General features: G+C 48.4%; 1 protein-coding gene across 6 annotated transcripts in view; it reads left to right on the top strand.

The window, feature by feature from the left end:
* The window catches only part of sorbs3 (sorbin and SH3 domain containing 3), a 79006-nt gene that overhangs the window by 45848 nt on the left and 12530 nt on the right, over positions 1 to 20628 (top strand). For all 6 annotated transcript variants that reach the window (XM_059641208.1, XM_048523106.2, XM_048523101.2 and 3 more), the window contains 7 exons: positions 1639 to 1737; positions 3626 to 3672; positions 13918 to 14051; positions 15045 to 15133; positions 16340 to 16386; positions 16918 to 17032; positions 17809 to 17934. In XM_059641208.1, coding sequence (XP_059497191.1) covers positions 1639 to 1737; positions 3626 to 3672; positions 13918 to 14051; positions 15045 to 15133; positions 16340 to 16386; positions 16918 to 17032; positions 17809 to 17934 — 657 coding nt within the window. The remainder of the gene's footprint in view (positions 1 to 1638; positions 1738 to 3625; positions 3673 to 13917; positions 14052 to 15044; positions 15134 to 16339; positions 16387 to 16917; positions 17033 to 17808; positions 17935 to 20628) is intronic.

Genomic DNA, 20628 nt, shown 5'->3' with positions numbered 1-20628 from the left:
GATGCGGAGGTTTAAGGTGAATGTGTCATGTTTGGGTTGGCATAACTTAACTAGTAGAGTGTCACAGATTTGAATGATGGGGCTGAATAAAGAGTGACTAATTTACTGATAGCACAAAGGAAGATGTGAAAGTATGTGGTCATGGGGATCAATGAAGAAAACAGGAGCAGGAGGAGGCCATTCAGCCCCTCGAACCTGCTCTGCCAGTCATTATGATCATGGCTGGTCATCTAGCACCATAGCGTGTTCCTCCTTTTCTCCCATATCCTTTGATCACTTTCGCCCCAAGTGCTGTAATCCAAATCCTCCTTGAAATTGTACAGTGTTAAAGATTAAAGCATCTACAAAGGGATAAGATAGGTGAATGGACAGAAAAGAGGCAGATGGAGTAATAATGTGGGAAAGTGTGAAGTTGTTAGGAGCAAGAAGAATAGAAAAGCGGTAGTTTATTTGAATGGAAAATTAATAAAAGGATGCACTTGGGGTCAGAACACTACAGGGACTCAAACCACTCTTGGGCTGAGGCGCATATCTCAAACAGGAACTTTGAGCAGCTTGGGCCTATTCCCACTGAGTTTCAGTTAATGAAAAGTGAGCTTCTTGAAAGATAAAAGATCCTGAGGAAACCAGGTGAGGTGCACACGGTGATGAGAGCTAGTGAACACAGCGTGAAAATTAGGGATTTCTCTTCACACTGGGGCTGGGGAGAGATGTCTTGCTCTTTCTTCCATAAAGAGACCAGAACTGTACATGGTACTCCAGATGTGGTCTTACCAATGCCTCACACAACTGCAGTAAAACTTCCCCATTTTGATATCCCTTTCCCCTTACAATAAATACCAATGTTTGATGTTGCTTCCTCACTACTTGTGTGACCTACACACTTAATTTTGAGAGTCATGTATCAGGACACCCAGAGTCCTCTGTACCACAGGGTTCTGTAATCACTCTCCATCTAAATTAACTGATGCTTTTTTGTTCTCTATTCTGGAGAGAAATGTTTTGCTGTTCCCCACAGAGCTCTGGAGGCTGCATCAATGTACTCAAACCTGAGTTTGGTGGACAAAGGAATCGAGTTTACTAGGCAACAAACAGAAATGTTGAGTTCCTAATCGCAAGACCAGCCATGATTTCATTGAATGGAGCAGGCTTTAGAGCTGAGTGGCCTACTCTTATTCCTAAGCTCGATGTTCCTCTGGAGAAATTCAGAGAGATTGAAAGAACCGGGAAGGTGAAGGAAGAGAGAGTTGGAAAGAGAGAGAGAGAAAATGACAAAAGTAGAAGGAGAGAAAGACAGAGAGGCAGGAAGACAGAAAGAAGGAGAAAGGTGAAGAGAGTGAGGGAGAGAAACAGGTAGAGAGAGAGGAAGATAGAGACTGGCAGAGAGAGTGAGTTGATGGGAAGAAGAGAGATGAAGACGGACAGTGATAAATGGAGAGAGAGATGTTCGGGGAGATCCAGTGAGAGTGAGGGAATCCCAATCCCAGGCATAACGCCACTTAGAGGAGAGGCAGTGAGGTTACAAAGACACAGGGCTGTGTGTGCACTACAGGTGCACCTTAAGGTATATTGTGACTTAGTGTCGGGGAATGAGCCTTTGCTGGCCAGTCCCTGAGTCTTCTCTGTTTATTGTTACAGGTTTCACTCGAGAAAGAGCTGAGCCAGTTAGAAGCTGAGTTGGATTCTGATCTCCAGAACCTACAGCTGCAGCTGGCAAAGAGAGACGGGAAGAACCAGGTACAGATCTCCCTGCTCATTCATCCCTGACATTGCAGCCACTTACCATTCGATCCTGAACACGATTTCAGCTCATCCAATTCCTGTCTATCCTCGCTGGTATCCGGTCATTGTCCCTGCAGAAACATCAGCTCATCCTGAAGCATCCTGCCAGGACCCCCTCTCTCACTGACCACTGGGTCAGCCCTCACTCTCTGCGCCCACTGACTGTCACAGGCTCTGTGCTGTGAACCAGCACTCTCATCCCAATCTTCAAATCACTGCATGGTTTCCCAGCTTCGAAATCCAGGGTTTTATTATGATCTCAGAACTCATCGGATTGAAGCTTTTCTGATGTGGATCCTGGGTAGTTTATTGGACATTGGCACACGTGTTGAATGTGCAGTTCTAGCAGGTCTAGCCCTCACTGTGGGGCAGATCCTGTCTCAGCATCAGATCTCTCTGACCTGCTTAGTGCAGTGCGCTCTAGTGAGACCGTCGTATCATAGAGTCAGGCAGCACAGAAACAGACTCTTCGGTCCAACTCGACTGTGCTGACCAGTCATCCTGAACTGAACTAAACCCATTTACCTGCATTTGGCTCATATCCCTCTAAACCTTTCCTATTCATGTACTGTCCAAATGTATTTTAAATGCTGTATTAAAAATAACAAAAGCTGGAGATCACAGTGGGTCAGAAGCAGCTATGGAGGGAGAGCAAGCTAATGTTTCGAGTCTGGATGACTCCTCATCAGAGCTGAAGTATTTTAAATGCTGTAACTGTACCAACCTCCACCACTTCCTCTGGCAGCTTATTCCATCCATGCACCACCCTCTGTGTGGAAAAGTTGCCCCTCATGTCCCTTTTAAATCTTGCCCCTCTCACTTTAAGTCTATGCCCTGTAGTTTTGGACTCCCCTACCCTTGGAAAAAGACCTTGGCTGTTCATCTTATCAATGCTCCTCATGATTCTCTAAACCTCCTATAAGGCCACCCTTCAGCTTCTGACGCTTCCAGGAGAAATGTCCCAGCCTAGCCAGCCTCTTGTTAGAACTCACAGCTTCTAGGCCTGGCAACATGCTTGTAAATTGTTTTTCCTGTACCGCTTCTCATGATAGCAGGTCCTTGTCATTAAGAAGAGGCCACCATAGCAGCAGTTCCAGTGACAGGTCAGGCATTGGTACAGAGCTGTTCCCTCTCCATCCTTCCAGAGCTGAAGCTGTTCTGCTCACTAGTCAATCCCACCTTACTGGGTGGTGCTTCTCAGTCTTAATCCTTTCAGATCCTGACTCCCTGTGACACGAGTATGCCTCCAGCCACCTCTCTTTACTCTCCTCTCTTGTGGGCACAGCAGAAAACCCACATCTCGAACCATGGTCCACTGCCCTGTCCACTGTCACTGCCCATCTCTCTGGCTCAATGTCAGTTCTTGCTTGTATTGTTCCTGTGAAGACCTTTGGAAGTTTGATGGGAATCTTCATTACTTGGGAAGTGCCATGTGAAAACAGCTTTATTCCTTCAGTGAATGGGGCAGAAGTGAGTGTTGAATCTCACTGTGTCCCTTCAGCATTTGGAGCACCTCACGCTGTCTCTGCCAACACATGCCCATCCCCCTATGCACCGTACAACAGCAGCACAACCATGCTCACTAACTTCAGTGGCAAGGTATCGCTCACCCAGTCAAACACTGCCAGGACAGGGACAGCACAGGGTGAGACAGAGATGTGCTGGCAGCTTCTTTATTACCCAGGGATGATATCAGGTGGAGTTTAGGACCCAGTGTTGACTTGTTGACTAACTGTTAGTAACTGACAGCTTCCAAGAATTTCCCATTCCGATCATTCCACTCTGTCTCCTTCTGAGTTCCGGACTTCGGTCTTTCAACACTTCTCCGTCTGCTCTTTTTCAGGAAAGCTCGGGAAGGCAGCAGCTGCAGGTGCAGTGTAAAAGTGTCAGGTGAGTACAGACTGCTCACATACGGACACAGAGAGGGGCAAGAACAGGCCGGAAATGAGGTTACATTTCACCTGGGAGTGCTGCTAATTGACAGCATTTCGGTGGAATTCTTCCAGCCACTTCCTGAACTTAAGTTGCCTTCTGCGTTTACCAGAAACCACATTCCGTCCTATTTTCAAACAGGTCAAGAGAAAGACTGCTTCACACTATGTACCTGCTTTAACCTGAGTGTATGTCACGGTGAGAGGTGTGCGGTGTATCATTGTGTTACAGTGAGGGGTGGGGGGTGTATCAGTGTGTTACAGTGAGGGGTGGGGGGTGTATCAGTGTGTTACAGTGAGGGGTGTCGGGGTGTATCAATGTGTTACAGTGAGGGATGGGGGGTGTATCAGTGTGTTACAGTGAGGGGTGTCGGGGTGTATCAGTGTGTTACAGTGAGGGGTGGGGGGTGTATCAGTGTGTTACAGTGAGGGGTGGGGGTTGTATCAGTGTGTTACAGTGAGGGGTGTCAGGGTATATCGGTGTGTTACAGTGAGGGGTGTGGGGTATATCAGTGTGTTACTGTGAGGGTGTCGGGGTGTATCAATGTGTTACACCCCGACACCCCTCACTGTAACACACTGTTACACCCTGACACACCTCACTCTAACACACTGATACACCCTGACACCCCTCACTGTAACACACCGATACACCCCGACACCCCTCACTGTAACACTGATACACCCCGACACCCCTCACTGTAACACACTGATACACCCCGACACCCCTCACTGTAACACACTGATACACCCCAACACCCCTCACTGTAACACACTGACACCCCTCACTGTAACACACTGATACACCCCAACACCCCTCACTGTAACACACTGACGCACCCCGACACCCCTCACTGTAACACACTGACACACCCAGACACCCATCACTGTAACACACTGATAGACCCCAACACCCCTCACTGTATCAGTGTGTTTCAGTGAGGGGTGTGCGGCATATCATTGTCTTACAGTGAGGGGTGTGCGGCGTGTCAGTGTGTTACAGTGAGGGGTGTCAGTGTGTTACAGTGAGGGGTGTTGGGGTGTATCAGTGTGTTACAGTGAGGGGTGTGCGGCGTGTCAGTGTGTTACAGTGAGGGGTGTGCGGTGTGCCAGTGTGTTGCAGTGAGGGGTGTGCAGCATATCAGTGTGTTACAGTGATGGGTGTGCGGTGTATCAGTGTGTTACAGTGATGGGTGTGCGGTGTATCAGTGTGTTACAGTAAGGGGTGTGCGATGTGTCAGTGTGTTACAGTGATGGGTGTCGGTGTGTATCAGTGTGTTACAGTGATGGGTGTGTGGTGTATCAGTGTGTTTCAGTGAGGGGTGTGCGGTGTATCTGTGTGTAACAGTAAGGGATGTCAGGGTTTATCAGTGTGTTACAGTGAGGGGTGTGCGGTGATTAAGTGTGTTACAGTGAGGGGAGTGCGGTGTGTCAGTGTGTGACAGTGAGGGATGTCGGGGTGTGTCAGTGTGTTACAGTGAGGGGTGTGGAGTATATCAGTGTGTTACAGTGAGAGGTGTGCGGTGTATCAGTGTGTTACAGTGAGGGGTGTAGGGGTGTGTCAGTGTGTTACAGTGAGGGGTGTGCAGCATATCGGTGTGTTACAGTGAGGGGTGTGGAGTATATCAGTGTGTTACAGTGAGGGGCGTGCGGTGTGTCAGTGTGTTACAGTGAGGGGTGTAGGGGTGTGTCAGTGTGTTACAGTGAGGGGTGTGCAGCATATCGGTGTGTTACAGTGAGGGGTGTGCAGCGTGTCAGTGTGTTACAGTGACGGGTGTGCGGTGTGCCAGTGTGTTACGGTGACGGGTGTGCAGCATATCAGTGTGTTTCAGTGAGGGGTGTGCGGCATGTCAGTGTGATTCAGTGAGGGGTGAGCGGTGTGCCAGTGTGTTACAGTGACGGGTGTGCAGCATATCAGTGTGTTTCAGTGAGGGGTGTGCGGTGTGTCAGTGTGTTACAGTGAGGGGTGTGCGGTGTGTCAGTGTGTTACAGTGAGGTGTGTGGGGTATATCAGTGTGTTACAGTGAGGGGTGTGCGGTGTGTCAGTGTGTTACAGTGAGGGGTGTGCGGTATGTCAGTGTGTTACAGTGAGGGGTGTGCGGTATGTCAGTGTGTTACAGTGACGGGTGTGCGGTGTGCCAGTGTGTTACAGTGACGGGTGTGCGGTGTGCCAGTGTGTTACAGTGACGGGTGTGCAGCATATCAGTGTGTTTCAGTGAGGGGTGTGCGGTGTGTCAGTGTGTTACAGTGAGGGGTGTGCGGTGTGTCAGTGTGTTACAGTGAGGTGTGTGGGGTGTATCAGTGTGTTACAGTGAGGGGTGTGCGGTGTGTCAGTGTGTTACAGTGAGGGGTGTGCGGTGTGTCAGTGTGTTACATTGAGGGATGTGGGGTGTATCAGTGTGTTACAGTGAGGGGTGCGGGGTGTATCAGTGTGTTACAGTGAAGGGTGTGCGGTGTGTCAGTGTGTTACAGTGAGGGGTGTGCGGTGTGTCAGTGTGTTACAGTGAGGGATGTGGGGTGTATCAGTGTGTTACAGTGAGGGGTGCGGGGTGTATCAGTGTGTTACAGTGAAGGGTGTGCGGTGTGTCAGTGTGTTACAGTGAGGGGTGTGCGGTGTGTCAGTCTGTTACAGTGAGGGATGTGGGGTGTATCAGTGTGTTACAGTGAATGGTGTGCGGTGTGTCAGTCTGTAACAGTGAGGGGTGTGCGGTGTGTCAGTGTGTTACAGTGAGGGATGTGGGGTGTATCAGTGTGTTACAGTGAGGGGTGTGCGGTGTGTCAGTGTGTTACAGTGAGGGATGTGGGGTGTATCAGTGTGTTACAGTGAGGGGTGTGCGGTGTGTCAGTGTGTTACATTGAGGGGTGTGGGGTGTATCAGTGTGTTACAGTGAGGGGTGTGGGGTGTATCAGTGTGTTACAGTGAGGGGTGCGGGGTGTATCAGTGTGTTACAGTGAGGGGTGTGCGGTGTGTCAGTGTGTTACAGTGAGGGATGTGGGGTGTATCAGTGTGTTACAGTGAAGGGTGTGCGGTGTGTCAGTCTGTAACAGTGAGGGGTGTGCGGTGTGTCAGTGTGTTACAGTGAGGGGTGTGCAGTGTGTCAGTGTGTTGCAGTGGGCGGTGTGGGGTGTATCGGTGTGTTACAGTGAGGGGTGCGGGGTGTATTGGTGTGTTACACTCAGGGGTGCGGGGTATATCAGTGTGTTACAGTGACGGGTGTGCAGCATATCAGTGTGTTACAGTGACGGGTGTGCGGCATATCAGTGTGTTACAGTGAGGGGTGTGCGGTATGTCAGTGTGTTACAGTGAGGGGTGTGCGGTATGTCAGTGTGTTACAGTGACGGGTGTGCGGCATATCATTGTGTTACAGTGACGGGTGTGCGGTGTGTCAGTGTGTTACAGTGAGGGGTGTGCGGTGTGTCAGTGTGTTACAGTGAGGGGTGTGCGGTGTGTCAGTGTGTCACAGTGAGGGTTGTCAGGGTGTACCAGTGTGTTACAGTGAGGGGTGTGCGGTGTGTCAGTGTGTTACAGTGAGGGGTGTGCGGTGTGTCAGTGTGTTACAGTGAGGGGTTTCGGGGTGTGTCAGTGTGTTACAGTGATGGGTGTGCGGTGTGTCAGTGTGATACAGTGATGGGTGTGCGGTGTGTCAGTGTGTCACAGTGAGGGGTGTGCGGTGTGTCAGTGTGATACAGTGATGGGTGTGCGGTGTGTCAGTGTGTCACAGTGAGGGTTGTCAGGGTGTACCAGTGTGTTACAGTGAGGGGTGTGCGGTGTGTCAGTGTGTTACAGTGAGGGGTGTGCGGTGTGTCAGTGTGTTACAGTGAGGGGTTTCGGGGTGTGTCAGTGTGATACAGTGATGGGTGTGCAGTGTGTCAGTGTGTTACAGTTGAGGGGGGCGGGGTATATCAGTGTGATACAGTGAGGGGTGTGGGGTGTGTCAGTGTGTTACAGTGAGGGGTGTGCGGTGTGTCAGTGTGTTACAGTGAGGGGTTTCGGGGTGTGTCAGTGTGATACAGTGATGGGTGTGCAGTGTGTCAGTGTGTTACAGTTGAGGGGGGCGGGGTATATCAGTGTGTTACATTGAGGGATGTGGGGTGTGTCAGTGTGTTACAGTGAGGAGTGTCGGGGTGTATCAGTGTGTTACAGTGAGGGGTGTCGGGGTGTGTCAGTGTGTTACCGTGAGGGTTGTCGGGGTGTGTCAGTGTGTGACAGTGAGCGGTGTCGGGGTGCGTCAGTGTGTTACAGTGAAGGGTGTCGGGGTGTGTCAGTGTGTTACAGTGAGGGGTGTGCGGCATGTCAGTGTGTTCAGTGAGGGGTGTGCGGTGTTGTCAGTGTATTACAGTGAGGGGTGTCGGGGTTTATCAGTGTGTTACAGTGAAGGGGATGAGTATCACACTATTACGATGAGAGGTGTCAGATATATCGGACTGTTAAAGTGATGGTTGTCTGGTATATTGCAGTTTTACAGTGAGCAGTATATCACAGTATTACAGTGAGGGGTGTGAGGTATATCAGTGTGTTACAGTGAGGGGTGTTGGGGTATATCGGTGTGTTACAGTGAGGGGTGTGGCATACATCAGTGTGTTACAGTGAGGGGTGTCGGGGTGTATCAGTGTGCTATAGTGAGGGGTGTGGGGTATATCAGTGTGTTACAGTGAGGGGGATGCGTATCACAGTATTACAGTGAGGAGTGTGAGGTATATCAGATTCTTTCAGTGAGGGGTGTGCGGTGTGTCAGTGTGTTACGGTGAGGGGTGTTCGGGTTTATCAGTGTGAATTACAGTGAACGGTGTCGGGGTTTATCAGTGTGTTACAGTGAAGGGGATGAGTATCACAGTATTACAGTGAGATGTGTGAGGTATATCGGAGTGTTACAGTGAAGGTGGTGAGGTTTGTCGGAATGTTACAGTGAAGGGGGTGAGGTTTGTCGGAATGTTACAGTGAGGGGTGTGAGATTTGTCGGAATGTTACAGTGAGGGGTGTGAGATTTGTCGGAGTGTTACAGTGAGGGGTGCGAGGTTTTTTGGAGTGTTACAGTGAGGGGGTGTGAGATTTGTCAGAGAATTACAGTGAAGAGTGTGAGGTTTGTCGGAGTGTTACAGTGAGGGGTGTGAGATTTGTCGGAGTGTTACAGTGAGGGGTGTGAGGTTTGTCAGAGAATTACAGTGAAGAGTGTGAGGTTTGTCGGAGTGTTACAGTGAGGGGTGTGAGATTTGTCGGAGTGTTACAGTGAAGGGGGTGTGGTTTGTCGGAGTGTTACAGTGAGGGGTGTGAGGTTTGTCAGAGAATTACAGTGAAGAGTGTGAGGTTTGTCGGAGTGTTACAGTGAGGGGTGTGAGGTTTGTCAGAGAATTACAGTGAAGGTGGTGAGGTTTGTCGGAGTGTTACAGTGAGGGGTGTGAGGTTTGTCGGAGTGTTACAGTGAGGGGTGTGAGGTTTGTCAGAGTGTTACAGTGAGGGGTGTGAGGTTTGTCGGAGTATTACAGTGAAGGGGGTGAGGTTTGTCGGAGTGTTACAGTGAAGGGGGTGAGGTTTGTCGGAGTGTTACAGTGAAGGGGGTGAGGTTTGTCGGAGTGTTACAGTGAGGGGTGTGAGGTTTGTCGGAGTGTTACAGTGAAGGGGGTGAGGTTTGTCGGAGTGTTACAGTGAAGGGGGTGAGGTTTGTCGGAGTGTTACAGTGAGGGGTGTGAGGTTTGTTGGAGTGTTACAGTGAAGTGTGTGAGGTTTGTCGGAGTGTTACAGTGAGGGGTGTGTGGTTTGTCGGAGTGTTACAGTGAAGGGGGTGAGGTTTGTCGGAGTGTTACAGTGAAGGGGGTGAGGTTTGTCGGAGTATTACAGTGAAGGGGGTGAGGTTTGTCGGAGTGTTACAGTGAAGCGTGTGAGGTTTGTCGGAGTATTACAGTGAAGGGGGTGAGGTTTGTCGGAGTGTTACAGTGAAGGGGGTGAGGTTTGTCGGAGTGTTACAGTGAAGGGGGTGAGGTTTGTCGGAGTGTTACAGTGAAGCGTGTGAGGTTTGTCGGAGTATTACAGTGAAGGGGGTGAGGTTTGTCGGAGTGTTACAGTGAAGGGGGTGAGGTTTGTCGGAGTATTACAGTGAAGGGGGTGAGGTTTGTCGGAGTGTTACAGTGAAGCGTGTGAGGTTTGTCGGAGTATTACAGTGAAGGGGGTGAGGTTTGTCGGAGTGTTACAGTGAAGGGGGTGAGGTTTGTCGGAGTGTTACAGTGAAGGGGGTGAGGTTTGTCGGAGTGTTACAGTGAAGGGTGTGAGGTTTGTCGGAGTATTACAGTGAAGGGGGTGAGGTTTGTCGGAGTGTTACAGTGAAGGGGGTGAGGTTTGTCGGAGTGTTACAGTGAGGGGTGTGAGGTTTGTCGGAGTGTTACAGTGAAGGGGGTGAGGTTTGTCGGAGTGTTACAGTGAGGGGTGTGAGGTTTGTCGGAGTGTTACAGTGAGGGGTGTGAGGTTTGTCGGAGTGTTACAGTGAGGGGTGTGAGGTTTGTCGGAGTGTTACAGTGAAGGGGGTGAGGTTTGTTGGAGTGTTACTGTGAGGGGTGTGAGGTTTGTCGGAGTGTTACAGTGAGGGGTGTGTGGTTTGTCGGAGTGTTACAGTGAGGGGTGTGTGGTTTGTCGGAGTGTTACAGTGAGGGGTGTGAGATTTGTCGGAGTGTTACAGTGAAGGGGGTGTGGTTTGTCGGAGTGTTACAGTGAAGTGTGTGAGGTTTGTCGGAGTGTTACAGTGAAGGGGGTGAGGTTTGTCAGAATTACAGTGAAGTGTGTGAGGTTTGTCGGAGTGTTACAGTGAGGGGTGTGAGGTTTGTCAGAGTGTTACAGTGAAGGGGGTGAGGTTTGTCGGAGTGTTACAGTGAAGGGGGTGAGGTTTGTCGGAGTGTTACTGTGAAGGGGGTGAGGTTTGTCGGAGAGTTATAGTGAAGGGGGTGAGATTTGTCGGAGTGTTACAGTGAAGGGGGTGAGGTTTGTCGGAGTGTTACAGTGAAGGGGGTGAGGTTTGTTGGAGTGTTACAGTGAAGGGGGTGAGGTTTGTCGGAGTGTTACAGTGAAGGGGGTGAGGTTTGTTGGAGTGTTACAGTGAGGGGTGTGAGGTTTGTCGGAGTGTTACAGTGAAGGGGGTGAGGTTTGTTGGAGTGTTACAGTGAGGGATGTGAGGTATGTCGCAGTATGATAGTGAGGGGAATGAACAGAGCAGTTCAGAGAAGATTCACTTGGCTGATTGTTGGCCTCTTTGGAGAACATTTCAACATGTTGGCTATGCATTCAGTGGAGTTTCAAGTTGTAAGGAAATGTATCAGATTGTGACGGGGCCAGCAGAGAAGATATGGGAGGATTTTTTCTCCAACTAGAGGAAAAGTTGAAAAGTAAGGTCTCCAATTAGTGAATGAGATGAGGAGGTTTTTATTTCTGTGTCTCTGGTTTGGGATTCTCTTTCCCAGAGAACAATCGGCCTTACAGTATATGCAAGGTTGAGTTGGACAGATTCTTGATTCTAAAAAATGGTCACGTTGGTAGACCCAGGCTGGAATGTGGGTTTGAGAGCATCAGCAGATATGCCATAAGGCAGTATTGTAGACAGTGTAGATGACCACCTAAAATAACAGTAATAGTGATCGACTGGGTAAATGGGCGAAACTGGCTCATGGATTTCAATGCAAGAAAGTGTATGGTTATCCATTTTGGACAGTAGTAGGATAGATTGGGTTGATTTAACACAGGTATGAAGTTATATACAATGGATGTCCAGAGATAAGTATGTGAATATAAAAGATTTGGTGGGATATGGGCCTAATGCAGGCAAGTGGGACTGGTTTGGTTTGGGAACTTTGTCGGTGTGGACTAGTTGGAGTGAAGGATCTGCTTCGATGCTATATGACTGTATGCCTCGATGGAACTTGTGGGTTCAGGTGCATTGATTTTTAAAATGCCATGAGCAGTCCCAGGAAATAGTCGGAAGACCAAATGGAATGGTGGTCTTTGTATCAACAGAACAGGAGTACAAAGATGCAGAAAGTTAAAGTGTAGCTACGCAAAACCGGCGGATTGAAGATGGATAGAGGAGAAGATAGGTGGAGAGGAGAGTATAGGTAGGGAGGGGATAGGTCAGTCTGGGGAAGATGGACAGGTCAAGGGGGGTGCGGGATGAGATTGTGCTGAGGAGATAGAGCAATTTCCTTCCAGCCTGATCCCCGTGACAGTGTGACCTTGTCCCCAGCCATGTTCTGAAACCTCAGTGACATCCACTCAAAGTTCATGTTGTCATTCTTTGACTCTAGCCCTAAACCTCAGCTTCTGCTGCTGTGCTGTATAACTGTATCAGGTTTTCATCTATCATTCAACTTTTCTGGGATAGGACCAGAACAGACGGCCTTTTCTCATTCTTTCACCTGAGCATCACTGACAAGGCCATCGATATGATATTATACAATCTAATACAGAGGTGTGATATAAGATGATCCTGTACATTGAGATAGTGCTGTGGGGAGTCTTTTAATCAGCTTTATCTTCTGCTGTGTCATGTTGGGGCAGTTAATTCACGTTGAGTGTGGGACTGCTGTCACAAATAGGCTCATTCTGAGCAGATGTCACAATTACAGCCTCTTGGCCTGCTGTGTTCATCCAGCTTCACACTTTATTATCTTGGATTCTCCAGCATCTGCAGTTCCCATTATCACTGATACAATTACAGCCCTTGAGTGGTTTGTTTATGATGAGATTGCAATTGTTTCCTGATTACTGGTACAGATTTTCAATTGCCAGATTGGAGATTCAATTTATTGGATTGAGGGCCTAGGACACACCAGTATTGAGCTGGGAAGAAATTGATTGTCTGACTGTGCCTGTCTGGTGTGACATGAGATTCAAACATACATGGCCCAAAGACCAAGAACCCAGGATTACATTCTCCACTGGCATCAGATCATTCCAAATGTGGTGGGTAATTAAGGTTAAGCAAGGAAGACACAGTACCTACATAAAGTTAAGCCTGTAGTTTGAACCTTTTCAAGGAAACACGTTTTCTGTCTGATGCTTCTTCCCATTAGATTTCCTTCTGTAGCCTAAAGAGTGCTTTTCTCCCAGAGATGGCCTTTTTGACTACCCTAGCTCCTGAAGCCTGTTGTTAGAGGTTCTGTTGCAGTGGGTGAAACTGAATTCAGTGGTGGGGGTGTGTGGGTGTGTGTACCCTCCCATTTCAGAAACAGTGATGCATGCAAACTTATTGAACAGGCAGACAGTGGGAGAGAGAGAGTCAGCGATCAAGTCAGAGAAAGAGAGATTTGTGTGTTATTTAGTCAGAAACATGCAGGTCAGACAGAGGAATGCAGACAGACTTATTAGTATGTAGGAGAGGTTCATTAATATGCAGGAGATACTTGTTACTTTGCAGGACTGCGTGATTAATATACAGAACAGGTCGGCTAAGGCTTCCTAATGAATAGCTCTTTAGAAACAAGAGTGGCCTGGCAGTGTTCAGCTGTGGGGAATAAACTCATTCCAGCGACTGATGATGCTGGTGTTATTCTGTCAGGCTGTGAGTTGTGTGGGAGCACAGGGATTCGGGGTTTCATGAGGAGTTGCTCCTCCAGGCAAAGAGCTTGTCTGGTCGTAGATTTCTAGCCAGAGGCAAGAATTTCAAAGTGGACGGAAAGTGCTAAATCTCTGCAAAGCCTCTACATTGAGATCACAGTTGGAGGCTGTGTACAAGTTTCAGCTCTGTTCTGTAAGTGGATGTTGAATTTATTTACGAGGACATTTTGCTCATTCACAATGATAGTTCCCAGCCTGAGCAGTACAAAATGTTCAGAAGGTGGAGTCCTATACAACAGGAATCATTAACTTTGTCTCCCACTCCACAGACATTGTCTGACCTACTGTATATTTTCAACACTCTGTTTCAAGGACACATTGTTCTCCGTCAGTTTTCACACTTTTACTCATGTTCTAGTGCACTTTCTGACTCCGGTTTGTTTGGTATCGGATAATTTTAGTTTCTGAAAATAATTTGTCAGTGAAGTTTCAGGCAATGTCTCGTTCAGTTTGTCACAGTGTGATCAGACGCCTTGAGTCCAGACTCATCCTTTGGATGTCGGGTTGAAGAGTGGGTTTCCAGGCTGATACATGCCCCTGGCTGGAGGTGAAGTTTTCACCCTGAGTGAACCGTAACACACTTCACACTTTTCTCTCTTTCTTGTGCTCCAGTGAAATGAGCTCACCTCCCGGGTGGGTGCAGTCACCTGGAAATCTCCAAACCAGCGGTCAATGCAGCGAGTTGTCTGGCAACAGGAGCCTCCATGGAGACACTGGCACCAGAGATCACCAAGCACCCTTGGGAGGTAAGAAGAAAGGAATTGCACTTCCATAGTGCCAGTCACACAGCCAAGATGCCCCAAAGCACCGTGCAGCCAATTTACTCATGTTTACACAGAAGCTGCTGGAAAAGCTCAACAGGTCTGGCAGCGCTGCGAAGACAAATCAGAGTTAGCGTTTTGGGTCCAGTGACCCTTCCTCAGAACCCAGTCACCGGACTCAAAATGTTAACTCTGATTTTCTCTTCACAAATCTTTTCTAGCAACTTCTGTTTCGGTTTCTGATTTACAGCATTGGCAGTTCTTTTGATTTTTACTCATGTTTAAAGCCTGGTTATGTATGAAGCAGAGCTGTAGGTTCACCCACAAACAGCGTGGGATCAGTGTTCGAACAGTGATGAGGAAGATGAGCACTGACCGTTGCCAGGTGGGAGAGAATGCTGCCATTAAAACATTTCTTGTGAGGAGCTTTTGAGTAGTCTATGGTGAAGGATGGACCACAAACAAGCCTGAGTAAGAAGTGACCCTTCTCTTAGATAACAGCGTGCCCTTTATATGATTGCAGTAATTATACACTGGTTACATTAACTCTGGGACATGAACAACAATGAACAAGAGTTAAATAAGGTGTGTGAATCTCCACGAGGAGACCAGGCCAGACTCCATTTGCTATCTGGCCAACCTGCCTAGCACTGCACCTCTTGGTTGTGTTACATTTCAGAGTCAACATAGCCACAGCTGAGCTCAGATTAACCCTCTCACATCCATCCAATTATAGAACAAGAACCAGATAACCCTTTTTAGTCCCATTGTTGAGAGGTAAGTATTAACCCCCAGGATACACAGTGCGGACTGACAGTCCCTGTGTAATTCTGTCAGAGTACTGCACTGTTAGAGATGCTGTCTCTGAGGGCAGCTGTTAAAGAATCTCCTGTTTCTGATGTGACAACCATGGCTCCACATCTGCAATGGTGAAAGGTGCGATGGGAATGTTAGCCTTTCCTTTCTCTTTCTTTGTAGGTGCTCGGGGCTGCGTGAATAATGGGAACAGTCCTGATGGAAGACAGGACAACTTGTCAGATCGGCCACACACCTCTGAAATGAGAAAGGTAAGCTCAAAGACCAGGCTGGGCAGCGGTAACAGTCCTCAGATCTCATTGCTCAGTGATAATTGTTAACTCCAGGTACAGCCAGTCAGGAAGGTGAACTTTGGTCCTGGGTCACTGGGATTGGTTGAACAGCCGTGAAACCTTCCCCAGCGCACTTCAGGGAAATAAACTGAACAAACAATATTCCCTATCAACTGGACAGGTGTATATCCTTCCAAAAACGTGGAAGTCGCACACAGGAAACATACTGGCAACAGAAGACAGTATTTTCAAATCAGAAGATTCAAAGACCACTGCAGCCTATAGACCAGACTATACCGCTTGACAATAGACCAAGACTGACAGAGTGCTGCACTGTCTACAATACTGCTTTTCAGATCAACAATTCTAAGGTGGTTAAAAAAATCCCAAGCACTCTTTCAAAGAACGTAACAGTGCAGAGGGAGCTTTATTCTGGATCCAGCCCTGTTCTGGATATGTTTGTTTCAGATAGCATACAGGGATCTCTAAGAGAGTCGAGAGAACTTCAGGAACAAAACAAAGTTGCTGGAAAAGCTCAGCAGGTCTGGCAGCATCCGTAAAAGAAAAAACAGAGTTAACATTTTTTCCTTCACAGATGCTGCCAGACCTGCCGAGCTTTTCCAACAACTTTGTTTTTGTTCCTGATTTACAGCACCTGCAGTTCTTTTCTCTTTTTAAAGAGAGAACTTCACATTCAGTTAAACTGAATAAAGGGAGCTATATGCTCTGTCTAACATGCTCTGTCTTTTCTGGGAGTGGTTGTTGGGATCAGTGTAGAGAAATCTTTATTGTCAGTTTAAAGGACTAGAGGGAACTCTACCCTGTGTTTGTTTGATTGTGAATTCAGTGAATAGATTTGAGTTGAAGATCTGGCTAATGATGATCACCAATGGAACTACATCAGTTGTCATAAAACCTATCTGTTTCACTACTGTCTTAAAGGGAAGGAAGTCAGCCATCCTTACCCCTCCTCGCCTGTACGTGACACAAGACACATGGCAATGTGTCTTAAAATGGTCTCTGGACAATAAATGCTGCCCTTGCCAGTGAGACATTAATCCTGTGAAAGAATAAAGAACAGAAAAAAATTCAATTGAATCAGTCATTTTTTATTCAGAACCAGGCTGGGTGCTTAATCCCCACAGACAGTTCCCTCCTCCTAATCTGTCCTCCTTCTTTTCACAGATGAAGGCAGCGCGAGCCAAGTTTGATTTCCAGGCTGAATCTGCAAAGTAAGTCGAACATGCCAGAATCCATGAGACTGAGATATGATCACCATAAGGTCAGGTGGGCCTGAGACCCAATGAAAGCTGGAACTAGTCCCTCTGCAGGACCAGCTGTGCCCATTTGGCACAAAGCAGTATTAAAGCTGGTGTTGGCACCGTGAGTCAGAGAAACCAGTAACCAGTAACTCCCTCACCTTCTCATACATGGATTCAGTGATTGAGTGCTGGTGTTTGAATGGATGCTGTTGGCCAGTCTGTAACTGAAGGCTGTTCAGTTACTGGGATGGCACATGAAGTCTATATTCAGACTGAATTGTTAGGAGCCAGAAGAGTGGGAGGTAAATGCCTGAGGAAATCCATCCTCTTTTTCTGAGGACTCCACTCTCTGGAGATGTTCCTCTCACACCTTTTTGGGTCATGATAGGGTTTGACATTGGCTGCTCGGTGTCTTGTGTTGCAGACATTTCTCTTTGAATGATGGGCATCCTGTCACCTTCAACCATTGCTTTGACATGATTTATATGGTTTGCTCTCCAGGGAACTTACTCTTCAGAAGGGAGATGTTGTTTACATTCACAAAGTACTCGACCAGAACTGGCTGAAGGGGGAGCACCATGGGAGGGTCGGGATCTTCCCAACATCTTATGTTGAGGTAGGATGTTCTAGCCTGATTTTCAACTTGTTCATCATCCTGTCTCACACAAGGAGAATCGCTCTGGACGAAAACTAACCCATTTCTGGGTGAACTGCAAGTTCCACACGATGACCAGTTCCTTGCTCCCAGGACAAAGAACTCCACCAGGCTGTCTCAAAGGGCTGAGTGGCCTACTCCTTTTCCCATGCTCCCCACTAGAAAGTTACACGCGTACGGAGGGACTGGGATCGCTGGACCCAGCAGAATCATGTTTTTTTCCTCATTCATTCACAGGATGAGGGCGTTGCTGGCCAGGCCAGCATTTATTGCCCTTCCCTAATTCTCCAGAGGGCAGTGTAAGGGTTAACCACATTGCTGTGGATCTGGAGTCACGTGTAGGCCAGACCACACAAAGGTGGCAGATTTCCTTTCCTAAAGGATATATAGAACCACATGGATTTTTCAAACAATCAACAGTTTCACAGTCATCATCAGACTCCTAAATCCTGATTTGTATTGGATTATTTCAACCCAGGTCCCCAGAACATTATCTGGATGTCTGGATTAGGAGTCCAGCAATCATCTACCCTAACAGCACAGTATCAAGCAATGAGGGAGCTGTGAAATTTCACTGTGATCCCACACTCAAAGGGGTCACACAATCACAGAATTGTTACAACGGCCCATGCATTCGGCCCATCGTTAGCGACAGCCTATCTCTTGCCTTTTCCCCATATCGACTCAGTTCTCCATCATCAACTAACTGGTTTCCATCTCTTGCTGTCCTCTTTCAGTTTATTCCTGACACTGAGAGACCAACACCAATTAAGAGCCCACCCATCCAAATCCTGGAGTATGGAGAAGCTGTTGCTATATTCAACTTCAAAGGCAATTTGAGTGTGGAGCTCTCCTTTCGCAAGGTGTGTGTTTGAAAAGCTTCAATTTAACAAAAGTACCTGAGTAAATACAGATTGTTGGGAACATGATAGTTCTTCAAATGAGAGTGACAATATCAGTGTCCACGGGAAAATGGGTCATGGGGACAGAGATAATAAAATGTGAGGCTGGATGAACACAGCAGGCCAAGCAGCATCTCAGGAGCACAAAAGCTGATGTTTCGGGCCTGGACCCTTCATCAGACAGGGGGATGGGGAGAGGGAACTGGAATAAATAGGGAGAGAGGGGGAGGCGGACCGAAGATGGAGAGTAAAGAAGATAGGTGGAGAGAGTATAGGTGGGGAGGTAGGGAGGGGATAGGTCAGTCCAGGGAAGACGGACAGGTCAAGGAGGTGGGATGAGGTTAGTAGGTAGATGGGGGTGCGGCTTGGGGTGGGAGGAAGGGATGGGTGAGAGGAAGAACCGGTTAGGGAGGCAGAGACAGGTTGGACTGGTATTGGGATGCAGTGGGTGGGGGGGAAGAGCTGGGCTGGTTGTGTGGTGCAGTGGGGGGAGGGGACGAACTGGGCTGGTTTAGGGATGCAGTAGGGGAAGGGGAGATTTTGAAACTGGTGAAGTCCACATTGATACCATTAGGCTGCAGGGTTCCCAGGCGGAATATGAGTTGCTGTTCCTGCAACCTTCGGGTGGCATCATTGTGTCAGTGCAGGAGGCCCACGATGGACATGTCATCTAGAGAATGGGAGGGGGAGTGGAAATGGTTTGCGACTGGGAGTTGCAGATGTTTGTTGCGAACTGAGCGGAGGTGTTCTGCAAAGCGGTCTCCAAGCCTCCGCTTGGTTTCCCCAATGTAGAGGAAGCCACACCGGGTACAGTGGATGCAGTATACCACATTGGCAGATGTGCAGGTGAACCTCTGCTTCAGCATTAAGCAGAGGTTCACCTGCACATCTGCCAATGTGGTATACTGCATCCACTGTACCCGGTGTGGCTTCCTCTACATTGGAGAAACCAAGCGAAGGCTTGGAGACCGCTTTGCAGAACACCTCCGCTCAGTTCGCAACAAACAACTGCAGCTCCCAGTCGCAAACCATTTCCACTCCCCCTCCCATTCTCTAGATGACATGTCCATCATGGGCCTCCTGCACTGCCACAATGATGCCACCCAAGGTTGCAGGAACAGCAACTCATATTCCGCCTGGGAACCCTGCAGCCTAATGGTATCAATGTGGACTTCACCAGTTTCAAAATCTCCCCTTCCCCTTCTGCATCCCTAAACCAGCCCAGTTCGTCCCCTCCCCCCACTGCACCACACAACCAGCCCAGCTCTTCCCCCCCACCCACTGCATCCCAAAACCAGTCCAACCTGTCTCTGCCTCCCTAACAGGTTCTTCCTCTCACCCATCCCTTCCTCCCACCCCAAGCCGCACCCCCATCTACCTACTAACCTCATCCCACCTCCTTGACCTGTCCGTCTTCCCTGGACTGACCCATCCCCTCCCTACCTCCCCACCTATACTCTCTCCACCTATCTTCTTTACTCTCCATCTTCGGTCCGCCTCCCCCTCTCTCCCTATTTATTCCAGTTCCCTCTCCCCATCCCCCTGTCTGATGAAGGGTCCAGGCCCGAAATGTCAGCTTTTGTGCTCCTGAGATGCTGCTTGGCCTGCTGTGTTCATCCAGCCTCACATTTTATTATCTTGGAATTCTCCAGCATCTGCAGTTCCCATTATCTCATGTGGACAGAGAGCAGAGCTTGCACAAGTATAATGGGATGACTGTTCTCCTCTTGCGCTATATCATTCTCTGTCTCTATCTCTCTCTCTCTCACTCTCTGTCAGTCTCTGCCTCACACTTTCACTCTCTCCTTCACCCTTAGGCTTCCTTGGCCTATGTCTCAGCACCATCTTGTGGGAATGTGGAGATTTGCAGAGAGATTAATTCAGGCAGCAGGAAGTTACAGTCGAGCCATTTCAGGTTCAGTGAGTGTTGGAGCAGTCGTGCATTTTCTGCACTTCGCCAGATTTTTGACAATGTTCCCAATGCCCGCATTGTCTTACTGACCCAGCCTGTACAACGTTTCTAAACTGGAGTCGAACACTACCATCATTAGACGATAGTGAGAACACCATCATGGAGAGAACTGTATAGACATCACAGAGAATCTGCCTGTTGTGATGGATATCAAAGCTACAGTGGAGCAGTTGGTACTACACCATCACAGCTCATGGAGAAGGGAAGCCAGCAATCTCGCAGTATCTGCATAAACTTCCTGGTCTGAACTGCAGGGAGAGGGCAGTGTCGTAAGGAATGTGTGATGAAAAGTTTGTGACCCTGCCCCAGGACAAGGGTGACCATAGCGACTTGCAACAACTATCAACTGACCTCCCTGCTGCTGCACATCATGGAAAAAGTACTTGCTCACATTATTTTTGTCAGCCTGTGGTTTCAGAATGAGAAGATGTCCAATTGACATGGTCATCTCAGTCTAACAGCTGCGACAGAAATGTTTTGAACAAAGGAAGCAATGATATATTACCTTCATCAATCTCACTAAGGCACACAAACGTGGAGAGAGGTGGTCTATTTGAATAGCTGGAGAAAATTTGCAGCCCATTGGAGTCCTCACTGTGACCTGCTGTATCGGTAACAATATGGTGGATTGGACAACATTGGAAAACTTCGAGTCTGTGCTGCAGTCAAACAGGTCTATGTTC

This window comes from Stegostoma tigrinum, chromosome 40, assembly GCF_030684315.1.
Source record: "Stegostoma tigrinum isolate sSteTig4 chromosome 40, sSteTig4.hap1, whole genome shotgun sequence".
Taxonomy (NCBI): Eukaryota; Metazoa; Chordata; class Chondrichthyes; order Orectolobiformes; family Stegostomatidae; genus Stegostoma; species Stegostoma tigrinum.
This window is presented reverse-complemented; position numbering and strand designations above follow the sequence as displayed.